The sequence below is a fragment of the Choristoneura fumiferana genome, chromosome 18 (genome assembly GCF_025370935.1).
Source record: "Choristoneura fumiferana chromosome 18, NRCan_CFum_1, whole genome shotgun sequence".
Taxonomy (NCBI): domain Eukaryota; kingdom Metazoa; phylum Arthropoda; class Insecta; order Lepidoptera; family Tortricidae; genus Choristoneura; species Choristoneura fumiferana.
In genome coordinates this window covers 13,460,404-13,486,687 of record NC_133489.1, presented here as the reverse complement: position 1 = coordinate 13,486,687, position 26,284 = coordinate 13,460,404, and the positions used below count along the sequence as shown (strand labels likewise).

General features: G+C 36.8%; 2 protein-coding genes across 4 annotated transcripts; one reads left to right on the top strand and one right to left on the bottom strand.

Annotated features, from left to right (window-relative positions):
* The first annotated feature begins 638 nt into the window (after positions 1-638).
* On the top strand, positions 639-14,590 carry LOC141437615 (cilia- and flagella-associated protein 57-like). 3 transcript variants are annotated; one of them, XM_074101064.1, is made up of 22 exons: positions 639-861; positions 1,077-1,226; positions 1,595-1,874; positions 2,309-2,425; positions 2,845-3,005; positions 3,587-3,708; positions 5,845-5,950; positions 6,035-6,176; positions 6,254-6,458; positions 7,975-8,192; positions 8,271-8,419; positions 8,504-8,918; positions 9,013-9,153; positions 9,577-9,717; positions 9,798-9,941; positions 10,014-10,245; positions 10,350-10,543; positions 10,858-10,954; positions 11,288-11,457; positions 12,244-12,423; positions 13,095-13,289; positions 14,368-14,590. In XM_074101064.1, exons 1-22 carry the CDS (start codon positions 794-796, stop codon positions 14,488-14,490), a joined length of 3,750 nt encoding a protein of 1,249 aa, XP_073957165.1. In that variant the 5' UTR covers positions 639-793; the 3' UTR covers positions 14,491-14,590. The 3 variants fall into 3 exon arrangements, with proteins under 3 accessions (XP_073957165.1, XP_073957164.1, XP_073957166.1); XM_074101063.1 differs by lacking the exon at positions 10,858-10,954 and adding an exon at positions 10,649-10,745; XM_074101065.1 differs by lacking the exons at positions 10,858-10,954; positions 12,244-12,423; positions 13,095-13,289; positions 14,368-14,590 and having other exon boundaries at positions 11,288-11,409.
* Positions 14,591-14,635: 45 nt separating this feature from the next.
* Positions 14,636-26,284, bottom strand: Sc2 (trans-2,3-enoyl-CoA reductase Sc2). The gene is made up of 5 exons (XM_074101066.1): positions 25,928-26,284; positions 25,471-25,829; positions 24,116-24,332; positions 17,858-18,050; positions 14,636-15,240 (listed from the first exon to the last, which is right to left on the bottom strand). Exons 1-5 carry the CDS (start codon positions 25,931-25,933, stop codon positions 15,113-15,115), a joined length of 903 nt encoding a protein of 300 aa, XP_073957167.1. The 5' UTR covers positions 25,934-26,284; the 3' UTR covers positions 14,636-15,112.

Sequence of the window (26,284 nt, the reverse complement as noted above, 5' to 3'; positions counted from 1 at the left end):
TAATTATTAGCATTGCCGAAAGCGTGTCAGGCCTCTATCAGGTAGCCTAGGTGATCGCCGTGGCTCTCTTGGTATGATATCGCACAGAGATTCCGTAATAGAGTGAGGTGAGCTGAGTTGGTCCGCGTGGGTTGTCGGAGGAAGCTGTGACTTGTCTCGGAAATTGCAGAGAGGATGCGCTGCTACAGACGGCATTGAGGAGCAATCAGGTGGATCTCGGTTAAATGGCGAACGCTCCATTACGATGCGCAGTTTGCTGAACAAAGTGGATTATCAGTATCATTACCTTTCCTGAAGCGAATTTTAATTTATTTTAATGTTAAACTGAATGGAATGATATACATTAGTACCTAATATATGTATATAAAAACAAAAAGACGAATCGGAATTTCTGATGGATTTTTTAAGTCTAATATATATAATTTGTAACCATTGTAAGCTATCTTATTATGTTCTACAGTAGAATCTACACATAAGTAGTACCTATTTATTGTAGGTTAGCCTATTCCTATTTTTAGATAGTTTGTACCTACTTATCATCATTGTGTTCCTCCAAGTTGGGTCCCGAATGTTACTGACCTATTTATTCATTATTTACTTGTCTAAAAAGTACGTCAGGTCAGCCTAGTTAGTTCAGGCAAGTTTCAGTATCCATGACAACACAACTGCAGGGTGTAACGCGATCAATTTTTGATCTCCAGCGGTAACCGCAGTTTTGTATAAGTATTTGGTTTATACTTGCAGTAGTTAATATTGTTTTACGAAAGCGTTTATTTACGTTATAATCTAGAACATGAGTTCAGTGGCATCTCCGCCGAATCTTTCGGCACGCTTTTTCTACGGTCTAAGGACGGACATCCAGTAAGTGTCACGATTTTTACTTATAAATTAACCGTTTCCAATTGGCGCAGCAATAAGAGACTGTGTTTTTGAATAACTGTGAAAACTGTAAATAACAAAATAGCCCCGATGTTATGAATTTTAATGTTAACTACCAATTTTTCAATCACCTCCTGTTCCTTGTTTTATAGGTTTAAACCGGTTAATATCAGGTTCTAACTACAATTGTTTCACAGATACAATGCACATTACCTGACAGAATCGGATATCATATATCCAGCAGGAGGCGTCATAGTGATATACAACCATCTTCAGAAAAAGCAGAAGTTCATTAGACTTCAAGATAAGCATAAACCTATTAAATCCATAGTCTTAGCACCTAACAGGTAAGCTTCAGTAGGTATATACCCAAACGTTAAAATACTTATGATTGTTTTTTTTGGAATCTTTTGTATTTTTTATCTCAACTCCAAACTTGTTACTTTTACGGGTTTACGATATGGTTAAAATACTTGTCATTATGGAGCAGATGATTGACCTCGCAATTTTTTCTTAAATTCAATATTTTTCGCTTGCGCACACAACTATGGCGTGCAAGTGATAAATGTTTTCGGGTAGGTTGGTTGGGAGCGACGTGGTACAGTAACAGCGTACCTACTCGGCGCGTGTAGCTAAGAGATCCGGGTTCGAATCCCTTCTGGCTCAACCGAAAATGTTAAAAAAGTTTTGTATTATTGAAATAAATAAATTTCAGACGATGGCTTGCTTTAAACGAAATCGCAGAAGAAGGGCAAAAACCTATCATAACTATCTACGACCTCACAACGTACAAGCGACGTAAAATATTGACGGTGCCGTTCGAGAATTCAACGGCGCGGGAGTTCGCCTGCGTCCAGTTTTCCTACGATTCCAAATATCTTGTAGCCATAACAGGCGAACCTGATTGGTACTTGTATTACTACAACTGGGATAAAGGAAAAGTGGAGAGTCATGCCAAAGCACAAAATCCAAGTGGTCAAGGGACCGTTGAAAGTGTAAGTGACTATAGCTATACGGTAGTGTAGTATGTAAATAAAATAAAGATACTATCAAAGCTAGAAGCGGCTCCACGTAACGGCCAAGCCACAACTAGGTACTAAATACACGCAAAAGGTGGCATTGCGAGTGTTTTCTGTTCTTTGCTCAGCCGCGAAGCTCACTCACCACACAGTGGTTACCGAGGTTGGCAGCACGCGCAGGCTGTAAGGATGCAAACAGTTCAAGTGTATTCCGGCATCATGCCCTCCGAGACCCTCGATGTTTTAAGCATAAATATGATTGAGGCAGGAGTCCATTTCACTTCCATATTCCATATATTGGTTGGAGTTGCCACGTTAGTGGTAGAGCTTGGCTCTATCAAGCTTGTTAGAAATACATATGTAGTCTGTACCGTTGACCAATTTGTACTTGAGTTTTTTGTGTTTTGTAGGTACAATGCAATCCTTCAGATGCAACGCTAGTGGTTATAACCGGGCCTTATACTTTTCGCATAATGAACGTGTCAGAAACCGTGTGGAGACAATGGGGTTGGTGTAAAGCTGAAAATGTGAGTTGTAGAGCACCGAAATACATGTTTTATTATTAGTAGAATCTGTAACTAACCAAATCAGCTTTGTATGCTATACCGACGGTTTGGGAATGTTTTCGTTCGTTGGTACCTACCTTACAAGAGTTGATTTCACAATACCTACTGATTTTCAACGTTTCAATAAAATAAATCCTACGCTGACATCCCGTAGACGTAGTAATTAGCAATAACAATTGCTCATAATATGAAAAAAAAATGTATATATATATATAACAAGTATTTTTCCATGTGAAAACAGTTCACCCAAGGTTCTGTAGGTAGGTACTTAAGCAGTTAAGACTGGCGTAACGTAAATAAATCGCAGCGAATAGTGTGAATAGGTACCTACCAGGAGTAACTGTACAAAGGTCATCGCTTATTCAGTGTGTTTGCACTAGATCAACATAACCAGCTGTATGTGGCTGTCGCCCGACCGCATACTGATTGGCACAGACAACGGAGTCATCATGATGATCGAGAATGGGGAGTTGCGCCAGAACTGCATTTTCCAGGCGTTCGATATTACTGAGATGTCGCTCAAGAAAGTGGAGTCTACGGAGTAAGTTGCACCTTTTGGATGCTGCTAACCATGTAGCCATCGACTAAAATCGACTTATGCATATTTAGCAGACCTAACATACCGGACTCTAGGTCTTATGTTAGTTGTAACTCTACGCTGTAGGTGTACAGCGACCTTATTATCGCGGCTAAATGGATTCGTGCTTCGACTCTCGTTTTCAATAGAATATAATCAAGAATGTGTTTTTAAAGTTAATGCATCCAGTTGTGCACTCGTAATATTGATTCTAACGCTTGTTTACGAGGCGATACGTCTAACCTTCGACGTGTAGATGCTAGGTCAATGTAACATTAGCATCAGTTAATGTCGATGCAGCGAGCGGCCCACTTTACTAGACTAGCCAATTAATTAGAACTCTCAGGTTTGTTCAAAAATCTCAATACGTCATCGGGTCATCACCATACTGAACTTAAATCTGCAATTTGTGATAATTGGACCGTTAACTTGTAAAAGATGTGAGATGCAAATTAATGTTAGATGCTTTATGGCACACTTTGATTGAATTAACATGTGAATTGATCTACTTTTGAAAGGATCTTAACTCACATAGTTTTTTACAGGGGAGCTGAGGAGTCAGGGGACAAAACAAGCACTTCAAGTAAACAAGAGACCACCAGTGACCAGGATTCCGAAGGCGCTGGGGAGGTCTACCCAGTGACCAGTTTTGTCAATTTTCCAAAAGGTAAGTAAATCATGCATGCATACATTCGTTCACTCTTGACAGAATGGCTGTGGTCACGGGGGAGTTGCTCAATCCATACAGTGGCCCACCGCCTTTATGATACTTCTCCACCAGTTCTTATTGGCCGCATGGCGATATTAGTAGATACTTAGCAGTTATAAAGTTATTTAAGAGCCTAAGACTGCGTTTCCACCAAAAATGTGCGAGGAATGTGTTTTTCACAAATCAATAGAAACGCTTCATTTACCTAACAGGGTTGCGGCTCGGCTTGCCATAACATTATGCTGAGTGGGGCCCACTTTATACTATTCGATGTTATTTTTATTCTTTCCATCTAATGTATTTTTATGTGTATCGAATATGTGTACCTAAATAAATGTTTCTCTCTCCTCTTTCCTCGCACAGCACATCTCTGATGGAAACAGTTGTGCGGAGCGAGGCGAGGTAAATGAAACGTTCCTATTGGTTCATGAAAAACACATTCTTCGCAACACATCCCCGCACCGCACATCTCGGGTGGAAACGGAGCCTTATTCTCTATTTTCTAGTGGAAATTGCTGCTTGAACTGCAAATTGAACACTTGAACAATGAAGTCATTTAAAAATTATATTTGTGGGGCAAATTGTAAAGTTGAAAGACTGTATTTAGGTGAATATAATTTGGGTAGGTACTAGGTAATTACTTTTACTTACGAATAGATCTACATACATTACATACCTAATTATCTACGCATAGAATGGAATTAGCTCATTTGGAGAAAGCGTATTTGCGTGTAAGTATAGCAATAGCAATGATTTTTCTTTTTTACGATCACGCTAATATTAAACTAAACCAAGCTCATTACTTACATACCTACTTAATAAATATATTTTTTTGCCGTTACAATAATTTTATAATTTTATGTGAATGCCTGTTTGACTTTCTATTTATTAATACGGAGCGGTAGGTGCCTTAACTTATATCAGTACCACCTAAGTACGTTAATAAAATAACAACTTACACTGTGCCGATTACAGTCTGTCTGACTGTCGTTGTCTAAGTAAAAATCTTTTGGTAGAGATAATAATCTTACCAATAGTAGACCAATGGACTGGCAATGAAGAAGACTTGTTGTTTAATTGCTTAATAGTTAAATAATACACGCGTGGAGTGAGCGAACCGGTGCAGAGCTATTGGACGCGAACGAAACCTAGCGATCAATGACCGTTTTCTGCATAGTCATTCACGGTTTACCGACAGTAGCACACGATTTCATTATGACTAATTAGGAACGGAAAGGAAATAAAAATGTTTAATTCTGCAACTTAGCAACAGTACTTAATTTGCGTTAAACAAGGGCATTAAGTATCAATATAGGTTAGCAAAGTTGCACTTGCCGATTTACTATCTTTAGTATAACAGGTAGAGAGACAGAACAGGGCCCATTTAATTACATAGAGCGTTTAAGCATCGTTATTTGAGGAACAGACGACCTAGAAACATAAAATTTGGCGGGGAGGTTGTTTGTGGATAGGACAGGAGACCTGATTAATGTAGTCTAAATGCTTTGGCTACTACCTCAGCTTATGTTATGGACTTATGAATATCCATGGGTGGCGGTGATTGCTTTCCATCAGGTAACCCTCCTGCACGTTTGGCCCTATCATATAAAAAAAATACTCTGGTTCAAATTTTTAAATAAATCTTAAGATAGTCAGTTAAAAGTTACAAGACACGTTTTAATATGAAATTAAAGGTGTTATGTTAGTATTTAAGGGTTTTATGTGAGTTTTTTTTATATTCGGCGTCCAGAGGTCTGTTTGTACATGCATAAACAACATAGACCTGCCACAGATTTAACAGAACGTACCAGAACGATATCCCTGGAAAAACTCCAACATTAGGCATCTAAAAAAAGGTATATTGTTAACTTAGTATTAGATAATGTATTGTACCTAAGTATATAATATTGTCACACTATTAATAGGTACCTAAACTTCGTTTGCTTATCACTAACTTTATAATTCGACGATTATTAAAAGGATAAACTGCTGGTTGAACTGAAGTTAAATGTTTTTCGACCTTGATAACTTTACTCATTTATCGATAAGTCTTGTTATTTCCAACGATATTACTTACTTAAGTCTTTGCTTTAGGATTTGTATTCGCGTGTGGACCTGGATACGTGCACATGTTCGAGAAAGAAACTATTCATCACTACAGGAAGCGAAATGTTTTTAGGATTTCAAGGAAATGTTATAAGTACGCATCGGTTATTTTACGATTAATTACTTCCGGTTCTTGTTCCAACTAAGAACTAACAAGAAATATCTTGTTCTCATCAAGGCACACTCGTGATTATCCACTTTGGTCTCCTCTCGATGCTATTCAGCACATAGCTATCGATCCTAACCAAGAAACACTGCTCATAACGACACTTAGGAAGCAACTTTACTATGTCAAATTGTTTGGACAGCATATGTTACAGGTGAGGAAATATTTACCTACTTACTTGGCGTCGTTTTGTATCACGTTACATCATAATGCTAACATTTTTCCTCGTAGAACCCAGAGATTCCGTTCACGGAGCTCGGTCCTGCGATGCATTTTGGACGAATAAACTCGCTCTCTATGTGCGCTTGGAAACCCATATTCATGACTTCAGGGGAACAAGACAAAAGCATAAGAATTTGGAACTATATGACCGATGATATAGAGATGATTAAATTATATCAAGAGGAGATTCAATGCGTCTCTTTACATCCTACCGGTAAGACTGTAAAACTTGAAAAGCATGTAATACAAGTTCGGCATCCGGTTTAAATGCCGAACATTCAGCACTAGAAAAAAATAACCTACTTTACTTGTACTATTTGGATTGAAAATAAAAGATAGCATAACTGTCATATCAGTAAAATATGCACCAAAAATTCAATAAACTTAGTAGGTACCTATTATTTTAATAAACATCTTGATTACAATTCGTAAATTGAAATAAAAACAAGTTTTTGGTTCACAATTTTCACAAACTAAACATTGAGGAACATTAAGTATTTTTAATCATTAAAGGGTATTTCCAACAATCAAATTTTACAATCTATCTACTCATATTTAGAATTCACTATACTCCATTCAGGATAACATTGGACTCTAGAAGATCACAGAAGAAGGGGTTCTTAACATTTTTTGTGAAGTCGTAATGATGATGATTATGAAAATGAATTAAAGAATAAGATGAAGTCATAATTTTTGTTATTACTTACAAAATAACACATTATTACAACGTAATTCGCTACATAATATGATTAATTCAATTTATATTTATACATTTATTTAATAATTGTGTTTCGTGGACTCATCCGCTCTTATTCCCTGTTTAAAAATATTTTACTCGTAGCTCCTGCTATGAAGTTCAAGCTTTTTCCATTCCAAATTTCATAAAATTTGGAGCAGTGCTTCAGTTGTGAAAAGTTAACTATTGTATATGATTAAAGGTCCATCACATTTAGATTCAAACTATCGATTAAAAACTATAAAATAATGTACAAAATATTTCTTAAATTAACAATATTATAAGCGTTCCGTTTCTTGCAGAATGTTGTTTACCTCTGCCTCTTTAGGTATTTTATAGGAACACGTTTCTGTTTTTAGCAAAATAGTATAAGTTTTTTTATTGTTTTTAAATTATGATATGAAAGTTAGCAAAGTTAATCTCACAAATATTAATATAAATGCGAAAGTTTGTAAGTCTGTATGTTTGTTTGTTACCTACCTCTTCACGTCTTATCCGTTGAAGCGATTTAGATGAAATTCGGTATACAGATAGTACAAGTCCCGGGGAAGGACATAGAATAATTTTTATCCCAGAAAATTCCATAGTTCCCGCGGGATAGCAACAAACGAATTTTATGTGAACGGAGTCGCGGCCAACAGCTAGTTAATGAATAAATGAAACTAACACTATTTTCCTTCTGTCCATTTCTATATTGAACAGACTGTAGAGGCATTTTATTGAACCGAAGTTCGGCCGAAGTTAGTATTCGGTTCAAACCACATTCGGCCCATCACTAATATATATATATATATATATATATATATGTGTGTGTGTGTGTGTGTGTATATGGTGACCACGTCACCGTCGACAGCGGGGATAGTTTTTTTTTCATGTCCAAACCCAGTGTGGGGTAGGTATATAGTAGAGTTGGATAAATCTATCAAAAACATTACCTATACATTTTCCCGGCACGCACTTAGCCGGTTTTACTCAATGAATGTTCCTATTTCAGGTCTATTTGCAATAGTAGGATTCTCAGATAAGTTACGATTTATGGTAGTGCTGATCGACGACTTTGAAGTAATGAGGGAGTTTCCAATTCGGAATTGCAAGCGTGCTAAGTTTAGCACTAACGGTCACCTTTTTGCTGCGGTCAATGGTCAAGTCATACAAGTGTTTTCATCAGTTTCCTTCGTAAATATGTTCAACCTTAAGGGACATAACGGAATTGTAAGTCTCAACTTAATAACTTTAGTTTAAATAATTCATAGATGATCATCACTAGTAAAATACACTATTGTCACTAAGGTTAGTTCATTGGCGTGGTCTGCAAATGATTTGGTCTTAGTATCCTGTGGTTCTGAAGGAGCTGTGTACGAATGGAGCATGTCTACAGGTCAACGAATTGGAGAAGTTATACTGAAGACAAATCAGTTTGCTGCTTGCGCTGCTAATAGGTAATATTTACCAATTATGTGTTTCCAAACTGTGTTAACGATTTATTATATTTTTATGCCTACTTACAATTAGCTTTCTTTTAGCATTGGAAAATTAACCTATGCAGTGGGTTCTGACGGAGAAATAAAAGAAATCGGTGCCAATATAATCCGACGGAATCTACCACTGATTGGCTGTAGTCTTGATACCATAGTTTTATCTCGTTCAGACATGATGCTATTTATAACTGGCGGTGAAGGAGGCGTAACTTCGGTCCACCTTCCTCTCTTAGATAAGGCTATATTCAATGAATTCCATATGCATAATAAGAAAGTAGGATGCATAGCTTTGTCTTATGATGATCAGACGTTAGTATCGGTTGCTGAAGATGCTTCAATTTGCGTATGGCGACTTACGAATGCTGATGGAAGAGCTATTGCCTTAGATAAAGATTTCGCTTATTCGAAAGAGATTTTGATAAGCAAGAAGGATTTGCAGGAGAAAATCAACAGCATCAACGTAAGTATGAAGCAAACTAAGATATGCAGGATATATGTGGGGTTTAATATGTTCATACAACGTGCAACTAATAATATGTATGTACTAATTTTAGCTACTTAGCACAAGAATGAGCGAGTTGGAAACAGAACATACGTATCAACTGCGTCAAGCCGAGGCTACACAAGCAGAAAAGTTAAAAGAAGTACACGAAGGATACTGTGCAGCTATTGAGGAGCTGAAAGAAAAGAATGAGGTATACCTAACTAATTGACACAATCGGCAACCTGATGATTTAATAAGCAGTATAAAATTAACTGAAGTTTTACTTATGTACCTACTTTTACAAGCTTTTTATTTAACTTGCCCTGTTAGTTTGTTTATTTGGGTCAAATCTTGGAAGCTAAATTTGACCCACTTCCAGTGGTACGATTGACTTGAAATTAGGCATATTTATGTAAATCTGGTGACAATACAATCTGGTAGTGAAATCCTGGTAGACCGGCTAGGATCGTCTCCGCAGAACGGAACTCCTCAACGGTTAATGGCATCGACTTGAAATTTGGTACGGAAATGTAGCTTAGATGACAATGCAAGTACAGTCAACAAAAAGTACAGTCAGCAAAAAAGCTTGTATTAAAAATGTAATTTTTAACAAAAACTTATTTTAATATAACAGACAATGGAGAACGAGCATACTCATGAAATAGGCATGATTCAACAAGACATCGCAAAACTGCGTTCGGGTCATGAAAGAACCCTTCAAGGATTGGAGGCAGATTTCAATATCAGACTTATTAGTGAATACGACAGATATCAGGTAAGTTATAGGTAACAAAAAAGACTAAATATAATGATACAATTTCAGCAGCTTTTATTATCATGAAGATTCATTTGTAGAATCTCGAAGACAAAACAGCCAGAATGCGCAAAGATTACGAACAGCGGCTTGAGGATCTTGCCGAAAGTAAAAGACAAGCTTTAAGGGAAATGAACAATATGTTTGAAGCCAAGCTAGAAGAGAAGGAACTTGTTTTGCAAGAGGTTTGCTTACCTTATTAAAAAATAAAGTTCATTATTTTGTTACTTTTTTTTAATTCTTGTTTTGTTTTCCAGTTGCAAGAACAAACCGATATGGAGAAACGTGAACACGAGACAATAAAGTCATCAATAGAAGAGGATGCTGATCGCGAAATTATAGAAATTAGAACTGCCTACGAAGTTCAGTTGAAGGAAGAGAAAGATGCCAATGTCAGACTTAAAGGAGAGACGGGGCTTATGAAAAAGAAATTGATATCTGCCAATAAGGAAATCGATGAGTTTAAGCATCAAGTAGCCCAACTTAAATGTTAGTATCGGTTATTGGTCGTTTTAATATTATTATCTTATAATTATATCACTATCTAGTAAATAGCAACAAATTAACTACTTATGTTTAATTTATTTATACAGCTGAACACAAACAGTTTCAAAAGGTGATATCTACCTTAGAGCGCGACGTTACTGATTTGAAGAAGGAAATCCAAGAAAGAGACGGTACAATACAAGATAAAGAAAAAAGAATTTACGAATTAAAACGTAAAAAGCAGGAATTGGAAAAATACAAGTTTGTTTTGAATTTCAAGATAACGGAACTTAAAAATCAGGTTGATGTGTTTTGTTCTACTACCTTACCTTCTATTTATGTATAGCATAGGTAGGTTCAAATTATTAAAAAAATTAAAAGTTAATGAGTAGGTATTTTTATGTAGATCGAACCGAAAGAAAGAACTATAAGGGAATTGAGGACCCAAATAGATGATATGGAAAATGAGGAGCTGAAGCTACTTAATTTTAAGCATGATCTTGGTATGTTGGCGTTGTAGCCAATGGTCAATAATTATAGATAAATAAGTAGTGGATATTTGAAAAAATATGAAAAAAGTTACAGCTGCTAATTTACTCGCTTACTTTGAAACAGATTGAGCCGTTAGAACGCGAAATTAAAGACAAAAAAGTTCGTATACTCGAGCTGGAAGTATCTCTAGAGACGCTGCTCAAGGCAAGATCTTTCCGGGGTAATAAGACTCCATTTGCTAACAACTTTCAGTTGTAATTTTTTTCACTTGTCACGTAGGAGTGTAAATGGCATCGCGATTTGTCACGCTACTTTATTAACTATAGCACATTTGTCATAACATTCACACGTATAATCTTTGTTTCATCTGTATCTAGGTAGAGATGGTGCGATTGACGCAGAACCAATTTAGTCCTTTATTTTACTTTTGTGCGTTAGACATAATTTTTCTAGAATCACAATCTTTGCACTGTTGTAGTTTAAATATTATTTAATTTGGAGTTAAGTATGACAATGAGTGGTTAAAAATATTCAATCTTTCTTATTTTTATAGAGCTTAAAATCAATCAGTTGACGGAGAAATTATCTTCGGCGAAAAAAGACTTTTTGAGCGAGGCCGACAGAAATCTGACGCTGAAGAACACTTTAAAGAAAATAAAAATTGATCTTCACAACATGACAGCTAACTTTCAAGATCCGATGAAACTAAAGCTAAACGTGAAAGTGAGTTTGCATCTTTACAAACATGCTGTTTTAATATCTTGTGAGACAGTGTTGGCAGGATGTTTAACTATTTATAAGCTTTTATTTAGTTTCACCTGTCCCGTTGTCTCTGTCTGTGTCTGTCCGTCTGTAATCAAATCTTGCAAGTTACAATCGACCAATTTCCAGTAGTTGGATCGACTTGAAATTTGGTATACTTACCTATGTAAATTGCGTGACAGTACAATAATCTGGTAGTGACATCCTGGTAGTTTGGCCAGGATCGTCTCCACAGGACGGAACTCTTCAACGGTTAATGGCATCTACTTGAAATTCGGTATGTAAATGTAGTTTAATACAAGTACAGTCAGTAAAAAGCTTTTTTTTTTTTTATTTGACTGGATGGCAAACGAGCAAGTGGGTCTCCTGATGGTAAGAGATCACCACCGCCCATAAACATCTGCAACACCAGCTTGTATTAAAAATGAAATTTTTACAAATATTTTTACTTTTTTATATTTTTACTCATTATTAGGAATTCCTACCTATTTCCTTCAGTACACCTGAATAGCTAGTTAGGAGTGTCTTTTTTTACGTAAGACAGCAGGGCTACAATGAAATTCGAAAACAGAAGTTCGTGTCGTCCGGTCCCTCGTCAGAGATAAGTGTCAAGATTTTCGAACTTCGGAATAGGCCCTCTGACCATGATTGACCCCTATCCCCTGATGTAAAGTGCAGATGAGGCCAAAGGTGAGGCTTCTCCGATAACATTTTTAAATTAAATATGAACTGTAATGCGATTTGCAGGCCTTATTCCACAAGTACGTAGAAGACATTGATTTTGTGAGGAGCCGAATCGCGGAAGATGAGGCCATTCGCGAGTTCAACCGTCAGAGGGACCACCTTGAGAAACAGGTCGCCGGCCTCAAGCAACAACTCGCCAAAGCCCTTGGAGGATCGAAGAGCGATATCAACAAGATAATGGACGTAAGTGTGTTACTATCATCATCATTGTCGGCAGCCGAAAGACGTCTACAGCTGGACATAAGCCTTCCACAAAGAACGTCACGATAATTGGACCTGAGCTGGCAGCGCTCATCGGAATCCTGTAGCTATTTACTAGCTCGTCAGATCAGTCAACCTAGTAGAGGGCCCACGCACCCTGTATTCGGGTACGTGGCCGCCACTCAATAACGTATTGGCTCCAATGGTTAACAGTTCTTTGAGCAACGTGCCTCGCCATCTGCCACTTATGTATGGCAATTTTTCAAGCTATGTCCCTTACTTTGGTTCTTCTGCCAATCTCCTCAAATCCTGTCCGATTCGATCTCGTGGAGAAAGTCTCAATCGTCTGAGGGGTCTGTGGAAAGAGATCAGGCGACATCACTAGCATGATAAATCGACGGCTGATTCATGGGTAAAACAAATCCAATTATTTTCAATAACTTATTGATTCGATAATTAGCCTGATCTCTAACCTCGTTACCTACCACAAAAACTTAAGCAACTATTTAAAAACGTATACGTTTTTGTGGTTTAATTGACAGTAAATATTCGAATTCCTCCAACTCGAAACTCCGATTCGAATATCTACCTATCTTCTAGCACCTCCAGTTACGTAGAGGTCATATATAATTTGCTACATTGCTTTCCCATAGGAGAATTGTACCCTGCTCACTGAGATTAATAATCTACGGACGGAGCTCAAATCAACACGCACGCGCTGCTTCCAAATGGAATCCATTTTGGGTCTCTCCGCGCGGTACATCCCACCGGCCACTGCGCGCGCCAAGTTGAAACACGTCACCGAAGACCGAGAGCAACTCGACGAGAAGTTTAAACAGAAGATTGAGGTGGGTTTTTGGTTCTGTGGTATGATATTCTTACTAACAGAGCTATGCGAGTAAGTTTAAAAAACAACGACAATGAGTTTGCTCCGTTTTTCGACCTTTGCACTTTATCATAGGTACCGTGAGGAAAGCATATTTAATGTAACTGAAAAACTGGTGTGACAAGGTGAAACATTAAATCTACGACGAAAATGTTCTATTAGTGTTGGACGTATATTGTTTTTAACTATCCTTACTTAAATATTTTCACGTGTAACAAATATCCCATTCGTTTTTAACCGACTTCAAAAAAGGAGGAGGTTCTATGTTCCAATGTTTGTATTTTTCTTATAACACAATTTTATGAACCTCTTCACCGCTAGTCATCCAATCGTGACAGCCAATGGAATGCCTCACACGCCACGTTCATGTATACATCTTCTGCAATGGAATTAAAAATCAAGTCGATTTGTCGCTCATTTTTCTGTGGCGTACAGAACATGGCACTTCGTTTGTTTTGTGGCGGTGAAGCAAGCTTACAAATCTTGTAAGCGAATTTTGACGTTCCAGCGGCTCGATTGGCTTGAAATTCAGTCTACGTATGGAACTCTCATTACACGCACCGCAGTAATCAAATGCCGTCAATTCATATTAAATGCATTGACCCAGATAACTCGCGTCTTAAATCGAGTTTAGCCCGACATGTTTCGGGCTAATCCGTAGCCCTTCGTCTTCGGAGCAACGCCACTCGGCGGCTGCTGCAACACGCGCACTGCGCGCCGCCGCTCTGCTCGCGCGACTACCCGACGAAACTGACACCGGCACACAACTGCCCGCATTTTCATCGTCATTCTCAATACAACTGTCAAATGTAGGGTAGCACACAACACTAACGACATCGCTCTGTAAAGGTACGTTCACACACACCGATGACGCAGCACGAGTATTTAACACCGTTTTCCATTTCGGAGGTACCGTCCAACCACTATACCCGTGGAGTTATCCGGGTCAATATATTTAATATGACTGAGTCTCACGGTAGTTTCATGCCGTCAATTATAAGCACAAGCAACTAAAAAACATGTTTTACTGTCGTCCACAGGAAAGAGAAGAAATAATTGTGGCATTGAAAGATGAGAACGATCGCCTCCTCGGCAAGATGAGGTGTATTGAGGAACCAGAGAAGCAGTCTGAAGCTGCAGCTTTACACCCCCCTCATAATTAACTTCATAGCTTAATATTATAATATTTTCCAATTATGATATTGAAGAAAATAATATTAATATTTATTTTGTGATTCCAGTACCTAATAAATATTCCCAAACTTAAAATTATTTTATTCTCTTACAGGCGTTAAAAAAAACATGGCATGTTATAAAAAAAAACTTATATTTCCAAGAGTGCCTATTTCCTATTCATTGAATGTGTATTGGACTTAAAAATCGAATAAAACCTATAAATAGTGTTGTATTGCAAAATATCCCTTAGCATCAACATTCAGTCAAAGAGCATACAATAAATTAAAAACCATCACCTGTCAATATCCGACACCTGCAGAAATGCAATGCATACAATACAAATGCCTCATTTGCGAAGGTTGAATATTTTTGAGACGCAAAATATCTCCAATCCTACTCTACTATGCGTATTTTGGAATAAAAATTAGTGGACTTGAGACTCCACTACAAGCAGCTAGTGCAGAAGCGGACTAACCACATTCGTGTAGTCTTGGAACGTGTATTATATTATAAATACAAATTATGTAACTATAAATTACTTGCTAAATGTCAATACAACTTGGTTAGTCCACTTCGCGCGCACTGCTTCAAATGCATAGAGAGACGAATTTAAAGAATAAAAGGTACGATTGCTTTACGGCCTTTGGGGTAGTCGGGGAACTCTTTCTTGTAGTTGCGGTGTTTGCCGAGCGCCCATACTGCCATCTGGTAGAAACCGACCGCGGCGAACAGCCCAGCTGGAATAATGACAATGTCTCTTTTAAATAGGAGGTATCTGAAATCTCATTTTTAGGATTCCGTAGTCCTACAAGGAACCCTTATGGTTTCGCTTTGTCCATTTGTCTGTCTATTTGTCAGTCCGTCCGTCTATACGTGGCTTATTAGCTAGCTTAGAGACTATTAAGTATTAACCAAGCGGATAATTGGTAGGATAATTTTGAAAAAAAAAAGGTATAGTGGGGATGTGTTTATTTTCTCGTCTGGACCCATTGTGTGATGTACCTACATTCACTAGCACCAATATCTGACACAACAAAACGTCCATAAATATATGATAAGACTATTTCAAGGACTGGTATGTGTTAGACATACGAAGATTTGTTCTTAGAAACTATGTCATCGATTTTAGTAAGAAGAAAAACTGTATTCATACTTAAAAAAAAAACTTGTTATCAGCACATGAATCGAACCAGGACTTTACTATGAAACACGATATCTAGAATTAATAAAATGCATTGTATTTCATATTCCTTCATAATGTAAGTTTTGTTTTTCAAAACGTCCTGGTTCGATTCCTGTGCTGATTACAAGTTTTTTTTTTAAAGTATGAATACAGTTTTTCTTCTTACTAAAATCGATGACATAGTTTCTAAGAACAAATCTTCGTATGTCTTTATAGATTCAGACTTTCCCATACTGACCGATATGAAGGTTACACCCTATATATATGTTCAATGAAGCGGTCGGCAAATCGCGACCTGCGACAGTTTTGTAAATTAGTCTTATTATTTCAGTATTTTTTTATTCAGTTATGATCAGGTGCGGCCAATTTTTTCTTATTTTGTTGTAATGTGGCCTTCACCTGGTAAAAGGTTGCTGACCGCTGGTTTAAGGTACCGACCAAAGTCCGAAAAAATATTCCGTTTTTACTGACGCTTTTGCGTTAAATCTGATTCATAAGTTTAAATGATACTGTGGCTTTTTTAGGGTTCCGTAGTCAAAATGGCAAAAACGGAAGCCTTATAGTTTCGCCATGTCTGTCTGTATGTATGTATGTATGTATGTATGTCTCTGTCTGTCTGTCTGTCCGTCCGTCCGCGGCTTTGCTCAGGGACTATCAATGCTTGAAAGCTGTAATTTTGCGCGAATATTATATGTAAAGAATGCTGATAAATGGTACAATAAAAAAATCAAAATATTTTTTTAGAGTACCCCCCATAGACGTAAAGCGGGGGTGTTTTTTTTTCACATCCAACCTTGTAGTGTGGGGTATCGTTGGATAGGTCTTCTAAAACCATTGAGGGTGGCTAAAACGATTATTCGATTCAGTGATTTGTTTGCAAAATATTCAATTTAAAGTGCAAATTTTCATTAAAATCGAGCGTCCCCCTCCCCCCCCTCTAAAATCTAACTAAACTAGTGGGTGAACATTTTTGAAAAAATTCAGAATGGTAGTAAGTATATCAAACTTACAAGGAAAACTATACCGGTTAAGTTTTCTTGAGAATTATTAGTAGTTTAAGAGTAAATATCAGCCTAATTTATAAATATACCTAAACTTGGAATATTCCGTACAAAATACGAAATCCTTAGAAAAATATAACTTAATTTTTTCGTAATGGCTTCGGAACCCTATTTCGGGCGTGTCCGACACGCTCTTGGCCGGTTTCTATAAATTTGTTAGCTATCACAATGTCAAGTGAACCTTTTTAAATATTTTTTGTTTTAAAAGACACCGCTTACCGCGTGACGTCAGACAGTCAGACGTTACCTTTGAATCGTATGTAAATTAAGAGTCGATAATTAAATAAACACTTATGTAAATCGTATTCAAAAACGACCAAAGTTCACGGTGAGCCAAGTAACTTAATGTAATAGTAAGTTGCCCCAACTAATCTAATTCTAGGCCAAGGATTATAAACATTTATGATTATGATTTATGATCATCATGTTTTACAAGCTTATTATTGTTTTATTAATAATATTAACTTGCAATGTTTATTAATCGGTTCAGGCCAAATCTTGGAAGTCCATTTGCACTCAGTTTCAGTGATCTTATTAAATTGATATCTGGCTGGGGGCACGGTAGTGCTTCCGCCAAGACGATTAAAAAAGAAGGTGGGACACTACCTAACTTTTCTCAATCCAATTCGTGTCATTTCAAATTCTTCCTAGTTTCGTCCCAAACAACACTAGATAGCCCAAATTCACAGGATAAGTGTAAAAAACATATGAAATACTTGTACTAAGTTTCATTAATCTAGCTTAAATTTAGATACTTGAAAAAAAATATAAAATGAAGGGTCTACGGAAAGAACATGCCTAGTCACTTTTTTTAACATTATAAAATCTGTTTTTTTTCTTTTAAATAAATGGTAACCATAGTAATTGTTCGTGATGACTAACTTTCAAACTGCTATAACTCAAAAAGTTGCTTAGGTGACTAGACACGTTCTTTCCGTGGACCCTTCAAATGTTTTTGATTCCGCACCATTTGAAAAGCCCTGTTATACATATATACAATAGTACACATATCACAGAATGATGAAAAACTGGCTTGGCTGGCTGGCTTTTCTGGTTTTTCTATGCATTCTATTTTCAGCATAATTAAAAAAAATGTTGGTGTGGACTTACCTGGTGCACATTGTGTCAACAGTGTGAAGAAGACCCAAGAACCCACTTCGTAAGTGTAGTTGGGGCATGAGACATAGTTGAACAGAGCTGAGAAGGGGTTCCCGTCGGGAATGGGGATACGCCTCACTTTGGTGCCCGGAGGACGCAAGTTCTTCAGTAAAATATGGATGCTCAAGTTGCCCAATTCACAAAACTGTAACCAATGTGAAAAAAATATTACAATGGCTATTTCTAGGTCTACTCTATTCTATTTTTAAGAAATAGGCCATCAACCAATACCTTAAATATTTTTAAAATGATTACAACTCTAACTCTAATTCTATTTAATGTGACATGGTACGGTCAAGGGCATAAATATTGGGTGTTCGGCACATGGGCCGTCAAATTTTTTTGGAATATTGTTACCCGGGTTATTTGCTCTTTTCACCCTTGAAACATTGAGTCCTAAGGGTTACGATTTTGAAGATATGATTTTTTAAATGTTGTTTCGCGTAATTCCCGAAATCCCGCCTTAAACGTCTCAACGAGGTTTTTCATACCACAAAATTACAAATTGTGTGAAGTTGCGGTTCATTACTTCTAGCTTATGCTTATGACCTTTCTAACGATATGCTACACATAAATCAGAGTCAAATTACGGGGATATTCCGTCAATAGGGCGGAAATTGTTCGGAATCAGCGAGTAAAGCAACCTGCGTTGCGAAAGCTGTTAATGGAAGTTCCCGTAAGTAATCAAGACGTCTCGATTGTTTTCCAGCACAGTTTCAAAGAAAAGCTCCAGAGCTCCTGGATAACTCCTTTTGTAACTCATGGATAGGCAGAAGTGGCCCGATACGTTGGCCCACACGGTCTCCAGACCTAACGCCCTTAGACTTTTATCAATTAGTGGTTACGCACTAGCTTTTATGATCGTGTGGCTAGCTAAACTGGTAAGCATAATGCTTTGTAAACTAGAACACAGGTAAGTATGAAATAAAGTTCAATTCATCTAACACTTGTTTTACTCATAATTCGATTCAGATTTATTTTTTATCAATGTGTAGCACTAGCATATCGTTAAAAAGGGCATAATCTAAAGAAGTATTTAAAAAAAATTAACCACAGTTGTTTTTAGTTTTTTAATAATTGAATTTCGAATTTGTTTTTTTTCACACAATCATTAATTTTGTGGAATAAAAAACCTCTTAAGTCCCTTTAAGACTATCAATTAGATTAAACCCTTTTATTATTTGAACAAGCATGTATCACCAAGTATTAAATACAAAAAAAAAGTAATTTTACATCTATGAAAACAAAAAGTTACAAACGTTTAAATGCGGGATTTCGGGAAATTTGAGAAATAACATTTAAAAAATCATATCTTTGAAACCGTGACCCTTAGGACCCAAGGTACAGGATGAAAAGAAAGAAAATAACCCCATCAGTATCCCAAAATTGACGGTCCATGGGCCGAACACCCTATATATATACCAAGACGTCAAAAATATCTATACACCTTTATGCCACCAAACATAAGATTGATGTATGAGTAAGGCCGCGAATTTTGACCAATTTGGACGTTTCAAACGCTGATAAAAAAAAAACTGATAACACCTAGAGGTTTAATTTTTTTTATTATATTACACGATATAAACTCTCAAGGTCGCAAATCAGATAATTGATTTAAACCCTTCAAAAAAATAAAATATATATATTTCGCGTCCAAAACGTAACGAAAATTGTCTATTTTTTTTGACCACGAGTACTTAACCCTTTACCAGGCCCCCTTAGAACTAGCGTGTCTTCATACGTACTTTATATACTGTTACAACCGTATTTAACACCTTGTAAAAAATGTATTTACGAAAGTCGGAGATATTCCTTTAAACCAGAAATAAAAATGTGGGTTACGGTTATCCCATCGCCTGTCGAAGTAATTAACTGTCATACTCGATTTTGTCTTATTATATTCTTGATCAGGCGATGGGATATATTCCTCCCACATCTTATTCTTCAGGGAAAGTCTTTAAAAGGAGATTTTACAGCTAGGTACTTGAATTCGCTCTAGGTTGAACACAAAAACAGTTTTATTACTTACGCGAGTTTTTATGACACGACAAGACAATTTACCGGGCCATGGGAAGAATAGCTCCCGCATAGTTAAACTCTAATAAGGCCTTGGGATAATGTCAACCCACATCCTAATTTTGGTCATACACAAAAATGCATGAATATTTAGCAATGTTTAAGATTACATTACCTTTCAACACTCAAAATCTATAAAATATCAAAAAATTGTTCGATCTATGTACTTCTGTTTCATAGAAATTAAGGAAAGTGTTCCAATTTCTCCGTAGTTTACTGAAATTAGAGTTCAAGTGAATCTAAACGTCTGCCAAAGATATATTACGCGATTTATAAGCGTGTTGTGAATGAAGATAATAAAATACTATTTTCAGGGATCGACAAAATATTTTGTAGGAGGTTTGGAGTTAAAACCTGACTACGGTAACCGATATAAGATGTGGGAGGAATATATCCCTTCGCCTGGTAAAGGGTTAATACCTTATTATTTTCATGCTATTTAACTTCTCATGATCATGATTTTGTTTAAACAAAATTTTATGATATAACGATAGTTCTACCGATTGCGGAATCATGATAATCAAATAATTTTCTTGTTTTATATATTTATTTCTTTTCACGTGCCAAAATTCCACGTTTTCGTTACGAATACTTAGGTGACGCTTTATAAAGCTAGCTTTAACGCCAATTTTGGTAGAAATCTGTTTTTGTACACTGGCAACTAATACTCTCATAGGGCAACACCGATGAGACAAATAAATCTCATCAGTTTGTTGACAAACAGCCATCAAAAGTGACGCGGAGATTTTTTTTCGAAAAAACGTCGAAAGTGCTTGTTCGATTTTAAGGGCAAGTAGTGATTATTTTTAACTGGTTCTTTTTTCTTACGATAGGGTAATCTTTTCCACGCAAGTGGCATGTATTATTATGTTCAAAATGTCGTTATTTCACCATGATAATCGATTTTTTGTTTAAAATACGTTACACTTTCGTTACGATTACGTTACATTTTTACAAAATGCTACGTATTTTTTACATAACGTAACGAAAAAATGTGGTAAAGGGAAGTGCACCCAGAAAAATTCAAACTTACACCAGTTTATTATTAGGTTTCCAATGACTGCACAGTATGTTAGTTAGATGGATATTTTGAAGTTAAATAAATTTGAATCTGTAGGTGCAAGGATCGGCACAAGAGTATTGTGGTGGGGGGTTCTGTGTTCACGTCCTGCTTACATTCATAGCGTATTTAAAGTGAGAGACAAACGGAGAGATTCACTTACCTACTAAGTTCATTTGTTACCTAAACTTAATCATAATAATTTATTTCCAAAAACATCTGTTTTCATTGTCCACTTAACTAAGACACTACTTCCTAAATTGGTAAAACCTATTATATAAGAGTTTACATTTAGGAAAATATAAAGTTTTAGACAAAATACTAAATTGCTATAGTTTTGGCCATTTCTTTGACGTATTAAATAGCTTGTACAGTCGAAGTCACAAGCATGCTCACAACCAGGTGGTAGGACCTTGTCCAAGGTCCGCCCGGATTGCTACCACCATCTTGCTCGCTAATCCTGCCGTGAAGCAGCAGTGCTTGCACTATTGTGTTTCGGCGTGGAGAGTAAGACAGCCGGTGAAATTACTGGCACGTGAGGTATCCCATCTTAGGCCTCTAGGATGGCAACGCTTCTGCAATACCCCTAGTGTTCCTGGTGTTCCTGGTGGTCTCATCGAGAGACGTCACACTCTTTCGGAACCAACCGCTCACCCAGACAAGAGATGTCGCTACTAAGCATCATCATTTCATCATAATTTGATTGCTTAGTAGCGACATCTCTTGTCTGGGTGAGCGGTTGGTTCCGAAAGAGTATGACGTCTCTCGATGAGAGCGGAACATAGATGTCGCTAGTGCTGCTGCATAAGTAGCGTAGTAGAAATAAGCAACCTGAGATATGTATGCATAGGAAAAATTCGTGTCTAGATTCCTGTCCAGCGGTGGTGGGTTATAGCACGCAGCACGGATTGCTGAGGACCTGGGTTCGATTCCCAGCGCTGGTCTCTTTTTCTGGTTTTTCTGTGCATCCATGTCTCAGTTTGTATTTTCGATATGGTTTCACGGGATACCCGTAAAAGTAACAATTTTGGAGTTGAAATAAAAAATACAAAAAGACTCCAAAAAAACAATCATGACTACTTAGGTGTTACTGTTAAGAGTTTGTTTTTATTGAAAATACAAACTGAAATATAGATGCACAGAAAAACCAGAAAAATAAGACCAACACTGGGAATCGAACCCAGGTCCTCGGTATTCCGTACCGCGTGCTATACGTAGCGGTACACCACTGTTGGTCAACGGCACAGACACGAATTTCCCCTATGCACCACATATCTCAGCTTGTTTGTTTCTTATTTAGCCACTTAAGCAGTGACGCTAGCGATATCTATACCGTAGCCCTCATCGAGAAACTTTCGGCATTCCATTGGAACTAACCGCTCACCCGGACAAGATATGTCGTTATTAAGCAATCAAATTAAGATTGGTATTTTGGAATCTTATGTATTTTTTATTTCAATTCCAAATTTTTACTTTTACGGTCATCATTTTATATGAGCTTTGGCGCACCCATTAGTAGAAACATTACAAAAATGTATAAATATTTTAGAATATCGTCGAAGCAAACCGTTTCTCCGAAAAATCCGAACAACATACGATAAAAGAAAAGTTAGACCATGTCAATCAAGCCAGGATTGTTATCTTCAATAGGACGTACAAGTTAAAAGACAAATCACAACCCTTCTTGAGTATCCGGAATTACGATGCGTGCAACTTGCCACTAGTTGCCACTCTGTCAATCGGAGTTACTCCAACAAGTGTTACGCACAAGATGCATGTGGAGTATGAAGAATGCCCATAATGCAAAAAATATTGATCTTTTACCAACGGACTATGGATGGAAAGAAGTCCACGGAAAGTTCGAAATGATCTGGTTTGCTGGTGATCAATTGCCGAAAGCGTATGAAGATGTAGTCATAACACCATATTCTTGAGGGTACTCCAGAATTAGGTATATTTTTTCTCCAATAATTAAAAAACACGTTATTCATAAAAAAAATGCTAAATATTTTAATGATTTCTTGTTACAGATACGCAATCCCGCAATCTGAGGATGAAGCCGAGCCAGAGGAGGAAGATGATTCTACCGATGATGATAATTAAAAAAATACTCAAAAAAAATAATTGTTTATCATTATTTCTTATAAATACAAGTATTCTACTTAAAAAAACATACACTTTTTTATTTGCATCTTATTTCCTGAGATTTTCAATTAATTAAGTTCAATGATTTAATTGATTTACAAAAATAAAGAAATAAATTTTTTAATTGTCAGATTAGGCGAATCACTCCAGATAATCGTCAGATTATGAGAAAGCTTGTCTAGGGCATAAATATGAACCATATAATATATCTTATATATATATATATATTATATATATTATATAAAAGAAGAAATCTTAGTCTGACACGCTTGAGTATTTCAAAATGACGAATTTTTTTTTGCCCATTCTAATAATGACCGCGAGTTTGCGTCACATCCAAATCGTCTTCGAAAGAGCTTTTTTTTTAGGTTCACTTAACATCCCCTTTGAAAGTCTGACGTGCTCAATATTTTTTTTTATTTTCAATCCTTACGTACGACCACTCCCATCATGGAAACAATCAGATTAACATACGTACATTTTAAAAAATACGTAGGATATGGATGATATTTATATCTGACACGCTCGAGTATGTCCATGCAACAGTTTTTTTTTTCATTTTTGGTAATCTATAGCCGCTCCCCCCACCGATAAAAAGGTAAAATATTATACAACATTCTTTTCTTTTTATCATCTAAGCTTTGCAACCCAATAGGTCACTATGGCGCTTGAGTAAATCCCGATTTAGCATCGTGGGCTCCCCTACTATATGGTGTGGAATGCTAAAAAGTATACCTGGTGGGAAACCATGCTTTACTCAACCTAAAACTCAAAAACACATGTTTTTCCAAACCAAACTAGATCTATTGTTCATTCCCAAAAACCCCCCTTAGTAAATTTCATAAAATGCTGTTTCCGAGGTCCACAAAATAAATGCATTTAATTATAAATAAACAAGAATGGCTTGTTTAAAGATATTAGATACTTACAATGAACCCTGCAAGCCCGATGTAGAAGCAGTTAGTGCACGGTGGGGTGTACAGAGGGTGGTTAATGTGGTATGCCACATACAGGGTGAACAGCCAGTAGTATGCACAGTTCTTGAATAAGTTCCTCATTGGCATTGTTCCATGCGAGAAACGGTGCACAAACAGAGTTTCAAGCAATCTTTTGGCATAGTGGAATGACCAGCAAATAGCTGCAACACTGTAAAAATAAATATACTTTTTTAAGTATTTTGCATAGCCAATTACTTCAATACATTTACAATTGATTTTGTTTTCAAAAACAGCACTATAGTACTTTTTTCGGATAGGATGGGTACGGTGACACATGTCATTAAGCAATTAAAGGGTTGTGACTGTAAATTTCAATCAATTCATTGCCATTCTCAATTAAATATGCTAAGGGTATGTAATTGATTTTATTAGTGATAGTTTATATTCTTAACCAGTTTTTGCCTGCAACTTCGCCCGCGTAGCAAGTGTTTTTGCTCGTCTATCAAAACTAATAACGGTAAAGAAATTTACAAAAACCATAATAACAAAATTGAATAACAAAGTAACAGTTCAAAACATCAAACAATACGAAACACTCGAAACGAAGATGCATTTAAGGACCTTCACTCTCATACTAATTGACAGATGATGCAAGTCAAACAATTTGACAAGATTGTGAAATCAATTCGGTTGATAAGCAAAGTCCAGCTCTATTATAATAGAGTTCCGTTTTATGCAATGAAAGTTGACAAGATTAAAATGTATCTTATTAGTTTTATAAAAAATATTATATTTTTAAGTGATTTGTGTTTATTTTAAGCTACATGGGGATATTTTTTTTGTTCTTTCAAGTTTGAAGTATATTTTTTTATAAAATATTGGCCTGAAACATTCATGGCGTGGAATGGAAAAAAGCAAAAGTCACCGTGCCCAAGCTAACCGAAAAGTACTATAGTTGGGTAAATAAAATTTTAATTTTTTAGTAGGTATCATTGCAACTTCTTGCAGCCATATGAAAGTTAATGCTATTGAATTTAATCTCATCATCATCCCAGCCTATATACGTCCCACTGCTGGGCATAGGCCTCCTCTCAGAACAAGAGGGCTTGGGCCATATTTCCCATGTGGGCCCAGTGCGAATTGGGAACTTCGCACGCACCATTGAATCACTTTGCAGGTTTGTGCAGGTTTCCTCACGATGTTTTCCTTCACCGCAAAGCTCGTGGTAAATTTAAAATGTAATTCCGCACATGAATTTCAAAAAACAGAGGTGCGAGCCGGGGTTCGAACCCACAACCCTCTATCTAATCTATTCCAACTAACACAGGTTAATTCATCACAAATACCTGGCAACTGTTGAAGGACCTTCTGCAGGAGTTCCATAAAGGATCCATGGCCTCTGGTACACCCAAAGATAGACAAAGAAGGGACCAGCATATTCCGCCAGGAAGACTGACTTCCAAGAGATTTGAGGGCCAAGATCCCTGACATAAAGCTTTGATCCGTTCTGGATGTTCAACTCTTTCAGTGATTGTTCATCTTTCAATGACTTTCCTTTGGATTCTAGAGTAATTGATTGGCGGCTAGGATATAGCGACTTCTTCACAGACTGATGTATTTTATCTTTTACAACTTTGACAGAAGCATCTTGCGGCACTTGTATTTTTCCCAACGGCTTAGAGCCGACGTTGCTTAAAATTTCAATCTAGAAAAAAAAATTGGAAATGTAGCGTCATCGTAATTCATTTGGTATACAATACAATCTAAAACTGGTTTTAACGGCATAGCGCTAAGAAAACATACCTCCATTGCGAAAAGTAGAATGAATTATACACTTCACTGAATGGTCACCGGGTATTTAATGGGTGCTAATCCTAAGAACAGAACTCAATCTTGCCACAAAATGTAAATAATGATTATACTATTTTATTCAACATTAATTTGAACAATAATTATATACGACACTGCGGATCGGATCTTCGCACCGTGAAGTGAAGCAAAAGTGAAGGCTGCCCTGTGGCTGCCCTGTGAGTGAAGGGTCGAACGATCGGATAAAACGAAACGATGAACGAACGAAACGAAAGTCACGTCACTCAAGTATTCACAGTGTGTAGTGTGTTGATAACAGATTTAACAATGTACATGTGACAAATTGGTACG

Bases quoted from the DNA above. Each gene is read 5' to 3' on its own strand.
- LOC141437615 (XM_074101064.1), top strand. From the start codon at position 794: ATGAGTTCAGTGGCATCTCCGCCGAATCTTTCGGCACGCTTTTTCTAC. The intron at 862-1,076 runs GTAAGTGTCACG...ATTGTTTCACAG, and splicing joins GGTCTAAGGACGGACATCCA to ATACAATGCACATTACCTGA. The intron at 1,227-1,594 runs GTAAGCTTCAGT...AATAAATTTCAG, and splicing joins ATAGTCTTAGCACCTAACAG to ACGATGGCTTGCTTTAAACG.
- Sc2 (XM_074101066.1), bottom strand. The intron at 24,333-25,470 runs GTATTTGTGATG...TTATTTTTACAG, and splicing joins GGTCCTTCAACAGTTGCCAG to TGTTGCAGCTATTTGCTGGT. The intron at 15,241-17,857 runs GTAAGTCCACAC...TCATTATTCCAG, and splicing joins GTTGACACAATGTGCACCAG to CTGGGCTGTTCGCCGCGGTC.